This window comes from Medicago sativa, chromosome 2 (genome assembly GCF_051527215.1).
Source record: "Medicago sativa cultivar Bolivia chromosome 2, Bolivia_mono, whole genome shotgun sequence".
Classification (NCBI taxonomy): domain Eukaryota; kingdom Viridiplantae; phylum Streptophyta; class Magnoliopsida; order Fabales; family Fabaceae; genus Medicago; species Medicago sativa.
Window position 1 is genome coordinate 15,862,987 of NC_140750.1, and position 23,208 is coordinate 15,886,194.

The window sequence follows — 23,208 nt, forward strand, 5'->3', positions numbered from 1 at the left end:
ATGTTTTAGGCACCAATCAACAAATAGATATTCAAGGTCCAACTCATTTTACATTCATACTGCCCTTCTAAAACTCAATCAACTATATTTTTTTTAAAAAAGTTTATATTAATGGTAGGATATGCATTTGACATGGGAAAATCTTTTAATTTGCTTATCATGGTCAACTTCAAGCAGGTACTCTACCAGCAATAATCAATCTCGCGGTAATTTAACATTTCACCAAAAAATATTCATGTTAGTGGATTGTGTCTTAGTCTATTTCTACTATAGTTCAAAGCAGGTTTTTGTATGTCTTCTTTAAGGTTTTGGTTCTAATGCAGAGAAGTTCTAGAATAGTTACAAGTTCAATAGCTAATTTTAAACACAATCAATGGTACATTACGCTCATAAACAAAATGATAAATGGCTCTCCCAAATAATGAATTCAAATTCAATTCTTGGGGTCCTTTATTTGATAGGTGGTTCAATCTTAGATGCTGGTTTGGATTTATTTATTTTTAAGTTTATGTGAAACAACTTACACAACTAAATAAATTTTTATGGATTATTTATAAGTTTGTCAAATTAGTTCATGAAAAAATATATTTTTTAGAATGAATAAATATCTTATGAAGGTACAATTTTCGTTAATGAAAACTTAAAAATTAATACAAAAATTTATTTATTTGCATAACACTCAAAATCATTTCTATTTTTCTTTCACTTAATACGTGTGAAATAAATAAAAAACTCGTTTATAATAGTAGGACAGAGGGGAGTAAATTAAGAAAATGTCAAATGTATCAACTTCTTATGCATTGAAGGTTGCATACTACTACTACTACTACTACTACTATAGTTCTGCAATTGCAATACTATGGCTGACAGTGCAACAAAATCTGTTGAATAAGTTGACAAAATTACGTTGAGAGTTATGGTGGATAAAGAAAGTAACAAAGTTATATATGCTGAGGCAGTGAAGGATTTCGTTGATGTTCTCTTAAGCTTCTTAACATTGCCTTTAGGGACTATTATTAGGAAACTGAAGAAAATGAACAAAATGATTCTTATTAATTGTATTGAAAGCTTACAACAAGTATTTATAGTAGTATGGGAATGTATGCTAAGCTATCATGTACTTGCATTAGAGGAAATGAACCCTAGAACACTGTTACTTGCGCAGCAAGTAACAACTGTCTAAGTGATATTACTATCAATAATATCACTGTGTAATATCCCCCCACAAGTTGGAGGTTGATAGATGTTGATCAGACCCAACTTGGACAAGAGCACATTGAAAGTCTTGGGAAGCAGGGCCTTGGTGAAGAAGTCTGCAACCTGGTCTTGAGAGGAAACTGGAAGCAGTTTAATGATGCCAGCTTGTAACTTTTCTCTGATAAGATGACAATCAATCTCCAAGTGTTTTGTGCGTTCATGAAATACAGGATTAGAGGCAATGTGAATGGCACTCTGATTGTCACAATAAAGGACAGGCAACTTGGAGCATGTAACATGTAAATCCCTGAGAAGATATAAAATCCACTGCAGCTCACAAGTGGTTGAAGCTAATGCCATATACTCAGCTTCAGAGGAAGATCTGGAAACTGTGATTTGTTTCTTAGTTCTCCATGAAATCATGGAGCTGCCCAAGAAGAAACACTGACCAGAAATGGATCTTCTTGTATCAAGGCAACCAGCCCAGTCTGCATCAGAAAAACCCTGCAGAGTGAGAGAAGAGCTTCTGGGAAAGAATAAACCCTTGCCTGGACAACCTTTAAGATATTTCAAAACTCTTAAAGTTGCATGGTGATGAGTTTGTGTAGGTTTAGATAGGAATTGACTCAGTTGCTGGGTGATGAAGGTAATGTCAGGTCTTGTAGTATTGAGATAAAGAAGCCTCCCCACAAGTCTCCTATATGCAGCAATATCATCAAAAGGAGGACTTGAATCATGATAAAGTTTGATGGAGGGGTCAGAAGGAGTAGAAATTGGTTTGGAACTGACAGTGCCTGAATCAGCAAGCAGATCCAGACAATACTTCCTTTGACATAATGAAATCCCCAGCTTTGAATGAGCAACTTCAATCCCCAAGAAATACTTCAGCTGCCCTAAGTCTTTGATTTTGAATAAAGAATCCAAAACTGACTTGATATGATCAAATTCACTAAGAGAGTTTCCTGCAAGAATAATATCATCAACATAAACTAGAAGGATAGTGAATGATGATGATGTTTTCTTGACAAACAAGGAATGATCAGAAGCAGCTTGGGAGTAGTCTTGAGCTAAAAGTGTAGATGCTAATCTTTCATACCACTTCCTACTGGCCTGTTTCAAACCATACAAAGATTTTTGTAACTTGCGAACTTGATTTTGTTTATCAGTCTTAATACCAGGAGGAATCTGCATGTAAACATCTTCCTGAAGCTCTCCATGAAGAAAGGCATTATTAACACCAAGTTGATGTAAATGCCAACTATGAATGGAGGACAAAGCAATCACAAGTCTGACAGTGGTGAGTTTGGCAACTGGAGAATAGGTATCAAAATAATCTAAGCCTTCAACTTGATTATAACCCTTGGCAACCAATCTTGCCTTATATCTCTCAATAGTGCCATCAACATGAAATTTAACTTTGTAAATCCATCTGCATCCAATTGGTTTAACATTGGGTGGTGAATCCACAAGCTTCCAAGTGCCAGTTTTCTCAAGAGCCTGAAGTTCAACTTGCATAGCATGCTTCCAACAATCATGTTTACTTGCTTCAGCATAAGTGGTAGGCTCAGGATGAGAATGTAAAGACATAACAAAGGAAGAATGATTATTAGAGAGTTGATGATGTGAAATATAATGAGAAGTAGGATATGTAGATGCATGAATATTAGCACAAATGTAATCATTAAGGTAAGAAGGTGTAGTGATGTTTCTGGTGGAATGTCTATGTATGACAGGTGAAATAGGTGGAGATGAAGTAGTGGGAGGGACAATAGGAGATGAAGAAGGGACAATGTCATCAATAATGGGAGGTTGATGAGAGGAGGTAATAGGTTCAGTAACAACTGAAGAAGGAAAATGAGAAAAATATTCCCAATCAGGAGAAGTAGAAGATGGAGAATGAGGATATGGTAAATAGTTTTCATGAAATGTGACATGTCTAGACACAAAAATCTCTCTTGAGTGAAGATCATAGAGAGCAAAACCTTTATATCCAGACTTGTATCCCAAGAAAAGAAACTTCCTGGCTCTAGGTTGGAGTTTGGTTCTATGAGAATGCAAGGTTGAAGCATAACACAAGCAACCAAAAACTATGAAAAGGGCAATATCAGGAAGTTTATTGTAAAGGAGAAAATAAGGAGAATGATTTTGAAGTAAAGGTGTAGGTACTCTATTGATGAGAAAAACAACATGATGAATGACATAGGATCAAAATGAAGGAGGAAGTTTTGACTGATAAAGCAAAGCTCTACCAACATTGAGGATGTGTTGATGCTTTCTTTCAACTCTACCATTTTGTTGGGGAGTTTCAACACAAGACATTTGGTGTACAATACCATGTAAGGCATAGAAAGAAGGTAACATGAATTCATGGCCATTGTCAGTTCTGAGAAATTTAGGTGTAGTATGAAAATGAGTTTGAATCATAGTAATGAAATTCTTAACATGTGAAGACACTTCAGCTTTGGTTTTCATAAGTATAACTCAGAGAAATCTGCTGTGATCATCTAAAATAGTAAGGAAATATCTATGACCATGAACTGAAGTAATTGAAAGAGGACCCCAAATGTCTAGATGAAGAAGTTCAAAATTAGCATCAGCATATGAAGAACTAGAATTGAAAGGCAAATGTCTGTGCTTGGCAAAATGACAAAGATCACAAGCATCTTTATTATTATTAAGAGTAATAGCAGGATACAAATTGGACATTACATGAAGTCTCTGATGAGACAAATGACCAAGTCTAAAGTGCCACAAGGCATGATTAGGCACATGGTGAGCAATTTTATTACAAGTAGGGTTTAAAACTGCATTACAAGAAGTTTGAGACAAAGTAAAAGACTCAAAATTAGAAGTTTTGCATGATGGATAGAATCTGTATAAGCCATCTATCTGCTCAGCCAAACCAATCATCTTCAAAGATTGTTGGTCATGTATAAGACATTTGTCAAGGGAAAAATGAAAGAAACAAGTTAAAGATTCACAACATTTAGCAACAGATATAAGGTTGAGAGTGAAATGGGGTGAATAAAGGACATGACTCAAGTGAAACTTGGAATTGAAAGAAACATTACCAGCAAAATGAGCTAACACAGAATTACCATTGGGTAAAGAAACATAAACATGTTTGATTCTATAAAAGGAACTAAAAAAGGCAATGTCACAACAAATATGTTCATTAGCACCATAATCAATAAGCCAAAATGGAGGTTTGCTTGCTAAAGAAGAAACAGAAGCATATATACCTGCAGGAGGATCAGGAGTGGAAATGCTGGTAGATGCAATGTGGTTTGAGGTAGCTTGAGGAGAAGGAGATGCTGAAACAACCAAATTTGATTGTTGTAACATGGATACAAGTTGAGCTAATTGCTCTTGAGAAAAACTAGCAGAAGAAGAGCCTGCAGATGCACCCAAACCAGAAGAAGACATTGCACCATTTTCAGGGTCTTCTTGAGAAGCAACATTCACTCTTGATGAAGATTTGTTAACATTTGGATAACCATGCTTCATGTAACAAAAACCCACAGTGTGATTTGTACGGTTACAGAATGTGCAAAATCTAGTAGGTTTATTGGAAGATTTGTCAGCAGCATTGATTTGAATAGAAGTGTCTTCAGAAACACTTAATGAAGGAATAGAAGCATGATTACTCTCTTCCTGAACAACCAAGGAATAAACTTTGTTCAAGGAAGGAAGAGGATCAAGAAGAAGGATTTGAGTTCTCACAACTGATAATTGATCATTCAATCCTGTAAGAAACTGCATGATCTGATCCTCATTTCTGTGAACCTTTGCAACTCTAGATGCAGCACAACGACAAGGATGAATACAAGAACAATTAGGAATAGGTCTTTGTGAAGACAATTCTTCCCATAAATCCTTCATTTCAGTAAAATAATCCAAAACGGATTTTGATCCTTGCTTCAAGTTGTTGATGTTAGAACGCAAATTTGCAATGCGAATACAATCAATCTTAGAGAATCGTTCCTTCAAATCAAGCCAAACCTTAATTGCAGAATCACAAAAGACAATAGTTTGAGCAATTGACTCAGAAACCGAGTTGATAAGCCACGATTGCACCAAATGATTGCACCGTTCTCATGCTGCGCGGTTCAAATCGTCTTCATCAGGCATAGGAATGGATCCATTGATGAAACCAAGCTTGTTCTTCGTTCCCAAAGAACGTTCAACAGTGCGACTCCAAGCAATGTAGTTGGAACCGTTGAGTTTAGGAGTAATAGCAAGAGAATTAGGACCTTCACTAGGATGAACAAAGTACACTGATTCAGTATCATGTTGATTATTACGTGGCGCCATGGATGCAGCTCAAGATGAACAAGAACAGAGTGTAACGAATTCAGAAATGGATGTTGAGAAAATTCAACAAAAAAATGTGATTGAAGAAAATCAATCAATCCAAGAAAGAATCAAGAACAAGAATGAAGAATCAAAGTGTGAAATCATGAAGATTTGCACACAAAAACAGAGAAACTGATCCAAAGAAAGATCAATTGAAGAAGAAGATGCAACGGAAAAATGGTTACAAACCGTTATGGATCGTAACAAACCCTTTCTCTTTGGAAAGAGCTCATGATACCATATTAGGAAACTGAAGAAAATGAACAAAACTAGTATGGAGCCCGTGCCATGCACGGGTAAATAAATAACTATTAAGAAAATAATTTAATTTTAGAGATTGATTTGCATATATTGACCGTTTAATTTTAGTGCGCATGCCTCTACGCATGAGCCGGATTAGTCGTCTACCTTTGGTGGGTCGGAAACCGGTGCGAAAGCCAAAAAAAAAAAATTCATTACATTTAGTTAAATCAAGTCAAATATTTTTTTGCAATGTTTTAGGAATTAACTTTTTTTTTTGTGGTGTCCGAGGTTCGAACCCCGGACCTTACATATATTATGCATTGTCCTTACCAACTGAGTTAAGCTCACGAGGACTTTAAGAACTAAATTAAAAAGTAGTATCATGGTATAATTTAGTCGGATATACTGTAAAAGATATTTCTAGTATCAATGTATATAAATTAAATCTTTGGTTCTATGTTATGGATTGACAAAACTATTGTGAAGAATGAGATTAAAATTCATTGACAAAATTATATATAATTTGATACTATGATTCATAAATCTATATTTTTATACAAATATAAAAAATTAATCAAATTAATAAAAGGGTCATGGTCTATTGTTAGAGTCATTTTAGTTGTAATGTGACGAACTCAACTTTGAATTCGGTCCTAAGATGATAGGTAGATTATTTTTTTTCTTCGTATTTTCTTACTTGTGAAAAGTTTATTCATGTGTCTAGGGTTTTAAATATTAATCATACTTAAAAAATATTGATCTTTTTTAAATAAAAAGATGTTAATTATGTTAAAAAAAATATTCATAAATATTCATCCCCCTGTATAAATTTTTATTTATATAAAAACAAAATAACATTGCTAATTTTTTACTTAAAAAAAACATTGCTTATTTTTAAATAAAAAGTGTTAATATTTTATTTCTACTAAAATATTAATTCAAAGTAATTAAGATGATAATGTTACTTCATATAAAAGGTTCAAGAGTATTTTATAAAGAATTTGTTGCAAGTCGAGTCTAGTTGATTAGTTGATTGGTGGGATAGTATATATTCAAATATTTCACGCTTTAGTAACAAAAAAAAAAAAACATATTTCACGCTTTTGAACTTGTCATGCTTCCTTAGGGTCCAATCGGTTAAATAGAGATGGGAGATTTTAATAGAGGGAATGGATGAGAGATATTTTAACTATATACATGTTTAATTCATAATTGTAGAGGAGATCTTTAAAACTAAATTACTTTTTATCCTTAAAGTCTTTAATTTTAATCTAACTTACTCTTCTCCAATGTTTCTACCTTTTGCTCGTTTCATCCCTTATCTAATTGTCCACCACTCTCCACTATGTCGTCTCTCTCTCTCTCTCTCTCTCTCTCTCTCTCTCTCTCTCTCTCTCTCTCTCTCTCCACAACTCGCCTCCAACATGACCCTGCCTCTCTTCCTTCTCTCTCTAGTCCCTCCTATCCTATTTCTCTTCCTCTCTCCCATCGCACACTACCACCCTTTCAACTTCTTTTGATCATGTTATCATTTTTTTTATTTTGTTCTTGAATGTTTCCAAAACATACAATTTGGTTTTGCTCCTATTTCAATCATCCAAGTTCTACTTAATATGAAATCTTCCAATTCCAAAATCTAATAACGTTAAACTGATCATCATAGTTTGGCAATACAATTAACTAAATCGTGTTATGCTCTCTTCAATTGTCTACGGCTTCTCCAATTTGAGCAAGTTCTATAACAATTGGTATGGACAACATGATTTTCTGATGAGTACTAATTTAGCTACTCCTAATCAAGAAATTTTTTTGAAATCAAAAGATATTGTCGTTGGTTTGATAATATAGTTAATACCATTTTTGTTATTAAGTTCTTGAATGGGATTTCATCTTATCATTGGATAAGATACATAATTAAGGAACTTGCAGCTCTTGGTTTACCAATCAACAATCTTCTATCGATAATCCGTAACATGAAAAAACAAAAAAGATAGACGTCGTTGTATCGTTAAATCATAGATGGCAGAGATATGTTGCTCATGGTCTTTTTCTGCAATTCAATTATTCCTTATTTCTACCAAACTTGTCAAATTACAGGCAACCTTTTAAGAAAATTGACTCCATGATGAAATTCAAAATTGTTTGATTCAACTCAAATTTAACTTTTAAAGTGATTACTATAATGATATAGTTTTATGACTTGAACTGATTATTTTAGGTATAACTAAAAACTACTATGGATCAATTTATACTCATATAAACGTTACTATGATTGAAGGTAAACGATGAAAGAATTAAAATCTACAAATTAAAGAGAAAAATAAAATAAAATGAACATAATGGTAACTTCTAATGTACATCCAAATCATAAGAGAATAAATAAGATTATTTTGTATTTATCTACTTCCCATAATTCATATAATGAGTTGAAAAGTAATATATGAAATCAAAATAAACTAAGAATGGGAAAATATAAGTTAAATCAAGCATGATTATATTGCAAAATGTTCTTGAAAGTTATGGTCAAGTAAACAATGCATCAATCCAGCAAAGCAATAATCAATCTAACAAATTGACCACACACTGCATACTACAATGTTCTACAACAAATCTGAGTAAAAAAGTAGAATATATTTAGTACCAAAATAAAGGCATCCAATAATAAGAATAAAAATAAAGGGTGTCTAACAGGGAACAAAAGGGTTTACCCTTGGACCATTATCTAAAAGGTTGGTATTACACGTATCTAAAATGGTGTAAAATAGTAATTATCATGTTACAAACCAAAATGAGTGTGCAATATCGATTATTAAAAATTTACATAACCGGTCATTTTTATAAGAAAAAAAGTTTTTCTAATTTCGTCACAAAGAAAAGATATTTATCAAAATATTTATTTCCATTCGATTTTATTTATTCTAGAGCAAGGGTATCTTCTTTAAAAAAAGTATGCTAAAAGATTACTTTTTTTAACTTTTTTTTTGTTGCCCGTTCTTCTGTTAAATATTACCACATGGTTAAAAAAACTCAATTATATCTCAATTTGTCACACTATGTTAGTATGACAACACCATACCTAGTCAAATATTGATATGTCAAATAACGAAAGATGTTTAATGAAACAATCAAATAAGGAGAGTGATAAAGAAAAAGGCCAATTGCATGTTGAAACTTAATCATGACAAAATGAATTGAACTTGAATACCTTTTTTTTTTTATATTCGGTAAATTAAAGATATTTTTCACTCACAACTTCGGAGATCAATTTAAAATCTTTCATCAAATGTTTTTCCATATGTACCAGTCAAGAATTATACCCTACCAAATGATTGATGAGTCTAATAACTACCGCTAGTGTCACACTGTGTTGCTTGAATATCTCATTTTATAAGAAGTCAAAGATCAATTAAATAAATGGAAATTAATTCTCTTGTTTTTGAATCTCACCAAATCAATTTGAATGAAAGTCAATTAATAGGAATTAAATCATTATTTTTTTCTTTCGGAAGGGTTAAATCACGATTACTAATAGCACAAATTATGTTGCAAATGCTCTTAATTTCATATATTTTTTTGATTACATATTAATTTCATATATAATAGTACTGATTTTTTTTTTTAATTACACCTGGTGCTGATTTTTCTTAAGGAGCAGTACTTATTATTGTATGCTGAGAAAATCAAAAGCTGATTTTTTTTTGAAGGATGTTGAAATTTTTGAAGGATGAATATGCCTTATGATAATAGTAGATGTTTATGATGTTATGCATTGAATGTCTTCATGTTCTCCTAAAATGCCTTGTGTTGCCGTGGGAATTTTTTTGAATGAGATAAATATGTCATAACAATGTCACGTGTCCTTTAGAATAGAGGATGATTGATTTTTATTTTTTAGGGTCATAAGGGCAAATGTTAGAGATTTCACAAAACTTAATTTTCAACCTTTTGAAAAATAAATTAGCACAATTGCCGGTGCATAATTTCTAATTCCAAAATCTTATCGGCATTTCCCTTTTTTATATTGTAGAATTGTAAACCTGAAATTATAAACCTCAATAATTATTATTGCAGATTAGAGGTTACATGTTACCATCTATATTCTCTTATTATTGACACCTCTAACTATTTTTGGATATATATCAAGCCAATGAACAGAGATCAACTTGAACCAAAGTCTCTAACAATGATGCCTCGAATTTCCAAATTCCAATCATTAAACTATGAAAAATAAAAGTTCATTGCTAATTCAAATAAATCTTAAAAAAGAATTAAATTAAAAAGAAAAGGAACCCTGCTTGCTCTTTGAATCATGTCCAACATCGGAACCTCTTTTTGATTAAGTAGTATGTGCATGATGCAACCCATTCATGTTTTCAGAGTGATTGGAAAAAAAACCTCAAATAAAATAAAATGTATAGTAAATTTATTCAAGTAGATGATTTGGAAAAGGGAAAAATGAAAATAAGAGAATGCAGAGAGAATAGTGATATGAGTTGTGAACTTGTGATTGAAATTCCATCCACATGCCTTACATTCTGAAACCGTAATTTTTTCGTAACTGCCTTACATGCATTTCAAAATGACGATTTGAAACGAAAAACCAAATGAATACTTGCAATAACAATGTTTAATCATATAATTAAGGAGAGTAGAAAATTTCAATTTCAAATCTGTAACAATTAATCATAATAATAACATTAAGTATTGTGTTGACCTTGAAAGCATTAATGATCATTAGGCCATAAGAATGCCACGTGTACTATAGAATAGAGGAGGATTGAATTGTTTATATTGTAGATGATTCTTATTGATTGTATTGAAAGCTTACAACATGTATTTATAGTAGTATGGGAATGTATGCTAAGCGATCATGTACTTGCATTAGAGGAAATGAACCCTAGAACACTGTTACTTGCGTAGCAAGTAACAACCGTCTAAGTGATATTACTATCAATATTATCACTGTGTAATAACTATTGCTAGACTCGTGGCTGCAGAGTCAAATATTGAAGCAGTTCAATTTGGTAGCATTAATTAGTTCACTGTATCAAAGTGTGAAAGATCTTGATCAACAATATTTATGGAATCAAACCTGCAAAAAAATGCTATTGAAGCCAAGAAACTCTATGGAAGCTTAGTGCCAGAAGCTCAATCTCAATATAGACGACACAGAACCATTGCAGCACTTCGTCTGTAAGAATAGGAACTGTATTAGAATGGAAACTGGAAACTGTTTAAGCATATTTAGGAATCAAAAGTGCAGTTGTGGAGAAGTAATGAACAAGTTATTATTCCCACCACCAGAATGTGAGATTTCAGAACACGGCTTTGCTCAGGAAACCACAACATTGATCATTTCTGATGAGCTTATGTATGCTTCAAGGATTCTCTTCTTTAAGCTGCATTGATAATTTATACAGAAGCCTTGCTGAGTTGAGTCCAGAAGGATGTTTAAGGTCACAAGAACTCAAAGAAAAACTAACTAAGCCTCCCATTGCTGCACAATTTAACCACAGCAGCCAGATATTTCCAATTACTGCAGCATCCTTACCTGTCTATTATTGTCGTACTTATTTTCATAATCGCAGGTTTCATTGCACTCTTACTACTACAGACGAGCATGATGATTGTTTTTCTGATGAAATGTGTGTTCCTTTAAATCTGGTTGATTCTAAGTACTCTGCTTCAAAATCATCTAGTTGTGGAGAATTCGCCAAAGGTCCACTAGTATACATGGTGACAAATGACTTGGTTGTGACTCCAATGTCGTCCTTCGCTGCTATTTCACATCTGAATAGTTTAAATAATCCTGTATCTGATGTTGAGGAAAAGGTGGTTAGAATTGGTCTGAGTGAGGTAAATCAATAATACTTTTAGCATTTGTCATTCATATTATCTTTCATTTGCTTACATTACACTAACTTTTTTATTATATATATTGCAGAGTTCCGGCATGCTAACTGCTTCACTGATCTCAACATCTGCTTTGACACATGGTCTCAACAAATTACTAAGGATGAAAAATGATCGATATTAGAATTGTGGTTGTCGCTTCTTAAGAGTGTTATGTATTGATATTATTTCATCAAATTTAGGTTTTATGCAACAAAAAAAATTGATTTGTCAGTGGTATATTTTCATTTCTCCATAATAAATTGTCTGTATTCAATGGAACAGTGCGACCTTGATATCAAATAAGGTTCTGTAGGGCGTTTGGTACTTAAATTGGGACCATAAGAGAGGGGAAAATTGTTTTGGCACCTAATCCTCGTAAGATAGCAAATAGATATTCAAGGTCCAACTCATGTTACATTCTTTTTTTTTTTTGAGAGAAACTCATGTTACATTCCTATTGCCCTTAAAAAACCCTATCAACTAAATATATATATATATATATTTTTTTTTTAAAAGTTTATATTAATGGTAGGATATGCATTTGACCATGATGAGAAAATCTTTTAATTTGCTTATCATGGTCAATCGGGTACTCTACCAGCAATAATCAATCTCGCGGTATTTTAATTATTGAAAATTTTACCAAAAAATATTCATGTTAGTGGATTGTGTCTTAGTTTATTTGTCCTATAGTCCAAATCAGTTTTTTGTAAGTCTTCTTTAAGGTTTTGGTTCTAATGCATAGAAATTATAGAATAATACAAGTGTAAGAGCTAATTTTAATCACAATCAATGATAACATTACGCTTATAAAAAAATGATAAATGACTCTCCCAAAAAATGAATTCAAATTCAATTCTTTGAATCCTTTATTTGATAGGTGGTGGTCCAATTCTATAGGGCTCGTTTGGATTTTTTATTTTTGAGTTTAAGTGAAATAACTTATACTCCTTCAAAAAAAAAAGTGAAATAACTTATACAAATAAATAAACTTTTATGGATTATTTATAAGCTTGTCAAAGTATGAATTATTTATAAGTTCATGAAAAAAAATATCTTTTTTTTTTAGAATGAAAATATATTTATTAGCTGAAGGGTAATGCTGTTATTTTGGAGCCTAGTAAGGGCATTTTAGTAAAAAAAACTAGGGCAAATTTAGGGTTTGTGTGCAATTTTTTTTACATTTGTATACATATTAAGATAAGATAAGATATATGTCTATGTTTCAGCAATAATATATTTTACCTTTCATTTTGATTTATTCTGATATTTGTTATTTCATAAACTTCTACGAAGTTCAACATGTCTCAAGATGCACAAATTGAAGTTCATATCCGATACACTTTCAAGAAGACGATTAAAGTTTTTTTTAACTCCAACCGACACAATAGATGAGTTGAAAACACAACTTAACAAATACTCTGTCTATCTTGATGAAAATCATACGACATCTCATGTATTTATATAAGTACCTTGTGTAGATCTGAGGGCGGATAAAGATGAAGACATGTGAAAAACAGTTTATTATCCTCAGGTTATCCGTGAGGATAACGACATATAATTTATGTTTAGGTCGATGGTTGAAAATAATGTGTTATATCTCTGTGTTCGTCCCAACTGCAACGGCCCATATTGTCAGTATAGATTTGATGTCATTTTATGAGCTTTTAACTTTATTCGTGTATTGTTGTGTAATGTGTTACCTAATGCTTCACCTTTGTTGAATTTCAATCATTTGTGTAATGTTAACGTAATGTCGAATTGATTTAATGTTAATGAATTATGAAAAATTATGTAATATTGTAGCTGATGACTTGGTATAGTTGGTGTATTGGTTTTACTTCCTCTGAAATTGTCGTTTTGCATTACATGTCATAATAGACTAAAAATTTGCTTGGTTTTGCATTACAGGATGCACTGTCTATATTACTGATACCAACAATAGTTAACTATGAGTTGAAGGTAAAAACATCATTTCTATCTGTTTTTAAGCAAATGCATCCGTGTGAATAGCAATTTTCAAAATGAATGGAGACGGGTCTTTGAGAATGATGATACATTGCAGGCTTTTGTATATTTTCAGCTGAAACTACAGTTCTACTTCTCCAACCCCCTCACTACTAAAAAAATCCATCGATCAATTATAACCTTATACTGCGACTTGCAATGGGTGACCTACTAATGTTTCTGTCATCACATGGCTGTGTTTTCTAACGACTAGGTTAAACTTCCACACTCCAACACTCAACAACCTATCTCAAAATTGGAAGGGACATTTATATTTTTTTCGAGCCATTATCGATGTGTTTCATGCATTTTTTTTGTAATACTCACGCATTTCCTATCCCAAAAACAATGTAACATTTATTCTTTGTCGTTCACCATTATCGGACCTCATCATCACAAAAAAAAAAAAAATCCTATCTTGGTTGCAATATTTTGAACTCATTTTTTATCTCACAAAAAGAGGGGTTTCCCCTCATTTCAGTAGGTTATATGAGTACAAAATACTTGAAATAAACAATAAACTAATTATAACAATATTCTCATATTAAAAAAAAAGGTTAAATATGTTTTTGATCTATATAAATATATCAATTTTTCATTTTAATCATTCAAAAAATTTTATTCGACTATCAGTCTCTCAAAAGTTTTCAATGGCCACTTTTGATATTTACTTTTAAGTCAAAAATTTTTGAATTTTTTTTTTTGGAATATTATAAGAATCTCTCCCAATATATTTTTTTTAACAAAACATAATTTCAATATGAATTTTTATGTTTTTGGCGCTCAAATATTCATACTTAATTCATGTTTTGTTAATTTTTTTTTTCCGGAGAGGTTCTTCTAAAGTTCTACACATTTATGCAAAATTTTACTAAAAAATATGAAGGCTACACACAAGTTGACTAAAAAATAGAAACTAAAAGTGGTGATAGAAAAAAAAATAGAAAATTAAAGTGGTGATAAATGCATTTATATCAGGTGTCCACCAAACATTTTCCTTTATTTCTTTTAGACAAAACATGTCTTCAAAATATATTTCTAGGCAACCCTTTTATTATGGTCTCAAAAAATGACTAGACAGCAAAAATAGACAATGATCAAAATTGAATTAAATTGTTTTAGATTACTAGCTACAAACCCATGCTTCGCACGGGGTGGATTGCTTTTTTTCGGATAATTTTGTTGGCAAACAGATATTTGTTAATACTCTTAAAAGTAAACTGATTCGAAATCTCTAGTTTTTTTTCGATGCATCATTTATAATGACGTATCTTACAGCAGCCCGTGAATATATAATCATATAAGTTATAAGTTACATCTCATTCACAACATATAATGGAGGAAAGAGTGGCACAACAGTAATGGAAAAAATATAGGCATGATGAAATGGAAGTATGAGTAATCAATGTAGACTAACAAAATTCTGTTCTTTGCAGCTAATTATAACAAATCCATTCTTTATTCTACCTCCCAAAGTTGCAATAGTTAATTTACTCAAAAAAGGAAATGTAAGTATCTGATCTCAAATAATGATATTACCCAACCCAAGTTAAGTCTATGATATTTTTAAATGAACAACTTCTCCAAAAAATTGCAATCACTTATATCGTGTGATGTTAGTTACGGTACACAACTTTTGAAATGCTCAAGCAAGCAATTTTTACTCAAATTAAGCTCTCTATACTCTTGGATTGAAAGAAGAAAAATGGAAGAAGATCAAGTGATTCAGATGGAAGAGTCTAAACCCTTTGATTCAATTAATCAAAGGTATTCAATTTTGCATATTTACTTTGGATTGAGGTTGATTAGGATGTTAGCTCATTTTTACTTCATTTTGAGTAAAAATTGCTTTCTTCTCCTTATATATAATGTGCAAATTATAATTCATTTTGACCTATCTAATGAGTATAGAGAGCTTAGATAGGTCAAAATGAATTATAATTTACTTTAAAACTACGGTTTGGGACCTATCTAATGATCTCATTATATATAATTTGCACATTACAATGAATTATAATTTCATCTTCTCCTTCAAAAGGAAAATTGATTTGCAAAGCATCCGGCCATTCCATTAGAAGTTAATGGCAACTATTAATATAAGATATTGTGTCCTAAACAAATCGCCTATTTATATCAATAAATCAATACTGCAATTGCTCAAAATTAGACTTCACATATTGATTTGCCTTCTTTGTATTGCTTTTACATCTTTCCTTTATTATGCCTTCCTCATTGTGCTCAATTTAAATGCTGAAATTTATCCGTATCGCAACACCTGTAACAGCCGAAATTGCGGAATCCTATACACGACCGCGACCTTGACCTTTATTTAAATCCTTGAAGACTATTACTAAACTGTTTTGTCCAATTAACCATTAGTAGATGCTAGTACATGGCCAGGAGCAGGTATACTAATCATGATGCTAAGAGAGTGAATAAGAGAAGCCTGCTTGCCATTTGCTTGTAATAATAAACCATTAGTAGTAAACAATGGCTACCCAAGAGGGAACGTAGGTAGCAAGCCCATCTGACATAAGCCAATTGATAATAAAAGTCATTGCCACACGAAACCTTGGAAACCTGAACTTAATTAACATCATTGTATTAAGAAACTTCAAGTTAACCACCTGAATAAAGTCATCACCTATGTCATATACAATATTATGATTACCCCCAGTTGAAGCACGCCTTAAGTAGCATAATTTGTTCATATATAATTACAGTGTTACACATATACCACAAACTGGACAGTAACAAAGTTGGATAGAAAAAATACCTCATATTTTAAATTTAAACCATTTTAAATTATAATAACAAATCTCTCAATTGCAAAACTTTTGCCTATAGAGAACCATGACACTGTTTAGCTAGTATAATTTTCTTACCAATATGGAATGGAAAATGCATATGCTTTAATAACTTTCCAAATTAAACATGGGTGAAATAATGGGGAAATTAAACTCCTTTAACATCAATCATTCAGTTTCAAGGCTAAATATACCGCAGATCCTTTGTTAGTCTTCCTTTATCAGCCACAACAAAACAACCTCAATGAAGAGCAAGACCGCACAATAATACTCCAAATCAAATACATGAGTTGCTTATTCATGAAGCATACTCCAAATCAAATACATGAGTTGCTTATTCATGAAACAATTACAATAAAGATTTTAAAGGTAACCAATTACGGATTTTGATTCTCAAATAGCAAATGGTGACACAATTCAAATGCTTTCAATAGGATATCTCTTAAACCAATGGTAGTCTCTTCATCACACTTTCTCAATCTTCAAAATAGAGTGTTGGGTTCAACCGCCTTCAAATTTCTTAACTTCATCCTAAACAACTCCAAATTCTAAATCCTGAAATGATCCATGGCACAACTAATGTAACAATTGCTGCAGGCAAATTATATTCATGGAAGCCAATGCAGACACGTATCAATAAAACCCTCTGCAGATTATTTCTATCAGCCGAACTCTTACACACGTAACAACTAAAACTTAACCAAAATACATGCAATTTTTTATCCCCACTCAACCCTCGCTGTCAATGACAATATGAGCATTCAAAATCAGTGGCGTAAAACAGACTTCATACAATAATTTCTGATGAAAACATAAAGATGGGAGAAATCAACAAATTGTAAGCTAAAAAAAACTCTCGATTATAGAAGCTCATTGTGGATCAATATCTTCCGGAAATTCTAGCTGATGGTTCATAAATTTTACAGCTCCAATAACCTGTCAGTAAAATCAAGAAAGATTCTCTCAAACCAATTAAGTCCTTAATAACTTACATCAACAACATTTTCTCATGTCTCGACTAATATTAGACTCAATGGAGGTTTCTTTGTTGAAAATGTGTTTGTATACTTTTCTCAATATGAAAATGATGACAAATTGATAATTGCAGATACATAACCATGGACCTCTGCCTTCTTGATAAGCATGTTATAAATTCAAATGATACTAAACTTACCACATTATCTTGTTCAAGCACTCATACAGCTCTCTTTTTAGATGTACCTGCATTGGATGTGGTCCCTTTAGTAGAAGAAGGATCCTGAGACACATAATAAATATTTTGATTTTCTTCATAAACAAACCTAAAACCACATTAAACTTAAATACGAATTAGAGACAGTAAAGCATGGTTAATCTTCAGAAATTATGAAAGGGAAAAACGCATATTTTCTTCGATATTAAAAGATGGCTTATGATTGAATTTTAGTGTACATTAGGAATCAAAAAGTAAGTATACTGCAATATTCTAATGAATTTTGAAAGAAAGGCCAGTAAGGTAAAGAAAAGGATGACACAAAAAGGATCAGTGGATTTGGTACAGAAACTGCACGCAGTTTTCGATCTCAACTGATTGTTCAAAGCTAATTTTGGTATTCAATTACCAAAAATAGCAAAAGTCATAACTCAGCATTTTTTTTTCAAATTGCATCGTGCATAAGGAACTTATACCTGCTCCAGGTCTGACAATTCAAATACCAATAATCCCAGTTCATCCAAGGCCACCAGAAACCTTTCGACACTCATCAGCTCATTCGAAGAACCACTTCCCTGAAGTTAAAAATGCATTCTTTAGAAGAAAGAGGACATAAAAAATATAATGAAAACAGTTCTAACTTGATTTCAGCTCAATTAATAAACAATGGATGATAATGTATACATAACTGATAGGGGAAAAGAAAAAGCATAGTATATTAGCTTGAGCATATAACACAATAAAAGATATTCCTACTACCTCCAGCGAACCAGGAACCAGTTTGTCTAAAATGGTACATGATACGGATCCATCCCTCAAGCATGCCCTTAATTCTTCCTCAGAAATTTCTAAGGCAGATATCCATGTTATCAGAGGTGCAAGCGGGATACCTAAAACCATATAAAAATCCAGTCAGTGTCGTAGATACGGAATGCAAAACTGCGAATAAACTATCCTTAGAGACAGAAGCTCCAGCTTGACCGGCGAGTTGTCGTTTCCAAGCATAGGCAACAACGACACCATCTGGACAAACCAGCAGCATATGCGATCCCCAAAAATCCGATTCACTGAGAACTCCAGCTTTTTCAAGCTCCTTTCCTATCAAATCGAATAAATATATATTCAGAAATTATGTAGATGTGATATAACCTTAAAAAAATCACATATTCCATATTAGCTAGATGTGATATAACCTTAATCAAAAAATAAGTTTGCATCAACCCAAATTCTAAATTTCACACGTTCTCACAACTACCAGTGGTCCAAATAATAATGTTTCAAATACCAAAATATTCAACACTCCCACGAACTGAAACCTGCAAACCCAACTCACCAAAATACACATTACCTGTGGCTGTCACCATAAAAACCAGTAGAACCAGTAGAAATAACTCGATTGCAAATGAACAGATGTACAATGCTAAAGTCGAAGTCTCTCTTCCAAAACCCATTTTTAAAGTCTATTAAAACCTCAATATCTGCTGCAAAAATGCATATGAGAAAGGGAAAAAAGTACAACTACTTTTAACAACAGAAATGTACAGAAGTGTCCTATGCATTATTAGGCATAAAAAGTCCACATACTTTAACAGCAGAACCTTATGATGCAAGAGTTCGCGTACAGTGGCAGCTAGTGGTATAAGTGAAACCAAAACCTTGCTTCCACTCCTGCAAGGACAATATCAAAGCTGATGATAAAAAAGATCATCATTGTCAAATGTTCATTTTTATTGCATTATCAGCTTGCCTGTGATTTGGGAAAAGGAGTGTGAATGATTATAGGATAGTAATGATTACTTGTTTATGGCAGACACCTTTTCTTCTTGTTGTTCCAGTAACGAAAGACCCTCTTCAAGCTTTCCTAGGTGAAAGTAGGCCTTAAGCATCATTGAACACCTCCATAGTCTGAAGTAGACAACTTTTGAGAGTTCTGAAATATCCATATATGTCACTTGGCAACCAGCAACAATTGGACAAGCATTCTTCTCAACAGAACTAACAGTCTTGTCACACTGATGAATCACCTCCTCATATCTACTCAGCTGATATTTGAAACGAAAGTTAACCAACTCGAATCAATTGGCATAAATTACTACACTAAAAGGCTTATGCTGACTCGTAAGTTTTTTTTTGATATTAATAGATTCAGAGAATTTGAGAGAAAATACAGAAACTGTAACTTGAAAATGAAACATGCTCTATCTACATAATATAAACTAAACATGCACTGAGATTGCAGATCATGTCAATTCAAAAATTGTTATGACTTATGGGTTCAAGACACAATATATCTAGCTAACCAATTAAAGTCCAACAAAAGATGAAAAACATAGCAAAATAACTATGACTAAAACTTGGCAACTATAAGGGAGGACAATGAGAAGAAGTTTAATACCTTTCTCTTTATCTCTTCTCTAACTCTTTTGTATCTCTCTCAAACCAATCAAAGGGTTAACAAAATCAATCAAGCGAGCAATAGGTTTCCTTTCTGTAATTATTATGGCTATGGTTATACACTAATCCTTGATACTAATTTTTTTTTCTTTCCTCACTTCAGTTATGAAATCACATGTCTTCAAATAATTTTGTAATGTAGCTAACATCAAACAAACTGGAAATCAAGAAAGTGATATAAATGCTTACCGGCCAGGCTTGAATAAGAGATAGCGATAGGTGAACCACTGAAATAGAAAAGGAAATTTCAGTTAGATATCAATTCATGTTGCCAAATCAATCCATCAATTCATCAAGTGAGTCAATTGCTAATCAATTGAGACTGGGATAGCTAAGAATAAATCAATGAACAAAATTCAGCTATATAAGATAAAAAAGAGAGCGAAATTTCAACATATTACTTGCAGTGTTCAATCCCATTGCAAATATTATAAAAATAATGAACAAAGAGCAAAAGAAATACTTTGAAATGAAACTTACATATTTTAGAACAGATATGGCCTTAATAGCTAGCAAAACAGCATCATTTGCAGTCTTCATGCACTCTCAGAATGAAACACAACCTAAACAACTGCTAGAAAGTGAATATCTTCAATGCAAAGCTTAGCACTATAACCTGAAAAAGTAGAGAAGCTTCAAACTTGACAACCATATGGATAATTTCACAACCTGTAAATAAGAGGAAAAACACAATAAATATTGTAACTCCTACACATTCATTCAGACAATCTTACAAACACTTAGTATTTCTTTTTGATTCTAAGGACAACAGATATGAACCCCTTACTTACAGGTCCACTTCTTGAGCTGGCTTTTGATTCTGCCATATAGAAATCCTGGAACAGAAATAGGAAAAAATTAAATGACAAATTCTACTCTCACTATTCTTATTACTCAATTCCATAAAACCCTAAATAAAAGAGGGCTCATCAAGGACTCCCAAATCAAAGGATCAGAAGCATGTAGCAATTCTGAAACAAATCAACATTGATGTATAATGCCAAATTTAGTTTTCAGTTCCTAACTAAATCACTGTGAAAGTGAGAGTGGTGATGGAGGTCTCAGTGAATTATATGTAGAAAAACTATAATGAAGAAAAACTAAAAGAACACAAGAAAAAGTAGAAATTAACCCTTTTTTTTCCTCTGTTGACTGATTGCCATCGTATCAGAAGCTGCTTGTCCATCCTCAAATCCATTGTCCATCTAAATTTTCAATAAAAGGGTGTGTGTAAATAACAAATAAGTAATGGATTCAAAACATTAGATTTCAAAATTAATCAATGTACAAAATACATATTTTTCAGTAATCATTCTAAACCAAAAAAATCAAAAGATACTTCTAACCCATTATTTCTATCTCAGACTAAACCCATTATTTCTTCTCTCTCAAATTTTTTCACTTCTTTGTGGTTGCAATTTTCACTTATGATATACAAACTACAATCACTAAACAACAACCCAAAATCAAAACACCAGACCCTCAATTAAAATCAAAGATACAATTTTCTGAAGATATTCAAGCAGAATTAGAACCACAAACATTAGCATCATCAAAAAACTTTGTATATCATAAAAACAAATTCCTAAAAGCATGAATTTCCTCAACCCAGAAAAAAATACTTGAACATGCAAACAAAATTAAGGTTTAGATGAAGAGAGAAACAAAGATTAGATAAAGAGGACACCTCTGATGCAAATCGGTGCAGATCAGAGTGTTGGACGATGAGGTCGACGGCGGCGACCCTTTCTACCTTTCGTCCCTCTCCTCTCCCTCGACCCTCTTTCTCGTTCAGCTCTGTTCCGCTGCAATTTCGTCGGAATCGCCGAATCGTCCAAATACCGGCGACGAATTCCTTCTTCCTCTTGGTTACCCGTTTCCTCTTCTTCTCCTCTCACTCGACCTCCCTTCTTTTCCCGTTTTCCCGTTCTTCTCACCTCTCTTCTTCTCTGTCCCCGATCTGTTTTCCTTTTTTTTTTTTTGCTTCACATATATATATAGTGGGGAGATGCTTATTTACTAATTTACAAAATTGCCCCTCTTAGGGGCAAAATGGTAAAATGCACGGACATGGATTTTCCTATTTAGTTTAGATAGTATCATATTTCATCCAGTTCTGAAATCAAACCAATTGAATTATATAGCAACAAAACCAACGAGACTAGATCATATCATTTTTCACCTCAAAATCGAGCAAATCCAATCTACAAGCACCTCGTTTTAAGGGTTTCCACAATTTATAGCGTAATAAAATGGATAATTAGAAATTAACTATTCAATCAAAGATAAAAGTGATAGATTAGAACCCAATTAAAAGTGATAGTAGCACATGTATTATAATTTCTCGCAATTTTGTTATTCTAATTGTAATCATTTGACTCCTTTCTTTATTCTCGGTTGTAACAATATACTAGCACACCTGCATATCTATATGTAATGGTGTTGGTGCATGTGAAACGGCCATAGAAAAATTGAATTGTAAAATGCATATATCTGTTAAGTTTCTACGGCATGGCTACCGAAAAATGGCGGAGAAAAGAGATGAAACAGAAATCTCATTAAGTGGAACAACATTGTTTTAAATGAGGAAGAAGAGAAACAAATTGATAGAGAGGTGGTGATGGAGCCGAAAAAATAGTTTGGATGAGCCATTAAAAGTTTGACTAAAAAGTTCGGGTACTTTAAAAAAATAAATTCCATAGTTTACTATTTCTATAAATTATGAATATTTTTTTATGGGAAATGTTAACTTGTGCCCTTAGGGCACAAGTTTAGAAACTATACATAAAAACTTTTTTTTTGAAAAGTGTGCATTCAATGCATTTAAATTTTAAAGTTTTATCTTTTCAATGTAAAAGTTATCTTTTAATTCCCTTTTTAGCTTCTTAACTTGTGCCCTTGGGGCACAAGTTAACATGACCCTTTTTTTATAATACAACTGTTAATTGGAGGAGTTTTCAGTTGACAAGACAATATAAATGAGATTTGAAACCCCAAAATATTAGAAGGTCTGTAAACCTCCGCTATCCAACCAAGTATAAACATTACAAAAATCAC

At 32.5% G+C, this 23,208-nt stretch overlaps 2 protein-coding genes and 1 pseudogene across 16 annotated transcripts; 2 read left to right on the plus strand and 1 right to left on the minus strand.

Annotated features, from left to right (window-relative positions):
* Nucleotides 1–859: 859 nt before the first annotated feature.
* LOC146944955 (uncharacterized) lies at nt 860–11,165 on the plus strand (annotated as a pseudogene).
* Nucleotides 11,166–11,169: 4 nt separating this feature from the next.
* Nucleotides 11,170–11,833, plus strand: LOC146944956 (uncharacterized). The gene is made up of 2 exons (XM_085748004.1): nt 11,170–11,652; nt 11,741–11,833. Exons 1-2 carry the CDS (start codon nt 11,170–11,172, stop codon nt 11,831–11,833), a joined length of 576 nt encoding a protein of 191 aa, XP_085604130.1.
* Nucleotides 11,834–16,644: 4,811 nt separating this feature from the next.
* LOC146944957 (kinesin-like protein KIN-14G) lies at nt 16,645–22,222 on the minus strand. Of its 15 annotated transcripts, none has more exons than XM_085743339.1 (13): nt 21,839–22,124; nt 21,284–21,356; nt 20,943–20,987; nt 20,632–20,767; nt 20,341–20,378; nt 20,093–20,185; nt 19,495–19,739; nt 19,046–19,365; nt 18,679–18,795; nt 18,457–18,587; nt 18,174–18,272; nt 17,680–17,763; nt 16,645–17,441 (listed from the first exon to the last, which is right to left on the minus strand). In XM_085743339.1, exons 8-12 carry the CDS (start codon nt 19,146–19,148, stop codon nt 17,701–17,703), a joined length of 513 nt encoding a protein of 170 aa, XP_085599465.1. In that variant the 5' UTR covers nt 19,149–19,365; nt 19,495–19,739; nt 20,093–20,185; nt 20,341–20,378; nt 20,632–20,767; nt 20,943–20,987; nt 21,284–21,356; nt 21,839–22,124; the 3' UTR covers nt 16,645–17,441; nt 17,680–17,700. The 15 variants fall into 15 exon arrangements, 12 of the variants coding, with proteins under 12 accessions (XP_085599465.1, XP_085599464.1, XP_085599462.1 ...); XM_085743338.1 differs by lacking the exon at nt 20,093–20,185 and having other exon boundaries at nt 19,046–19,175; nt 19,282–19,365; nt 19,512–19,739; nt 20,632–20,820; XM_085743336.1 differs by lacking the exon at nt 20,093–20,185 and having other exon boundaries at nt 19,046–19,175; nt 19,282–19,365; nt 20,632–20,820.
* Between the last annotated feature and the right edge of the window lie 986 nt (nt 22,223–23,208).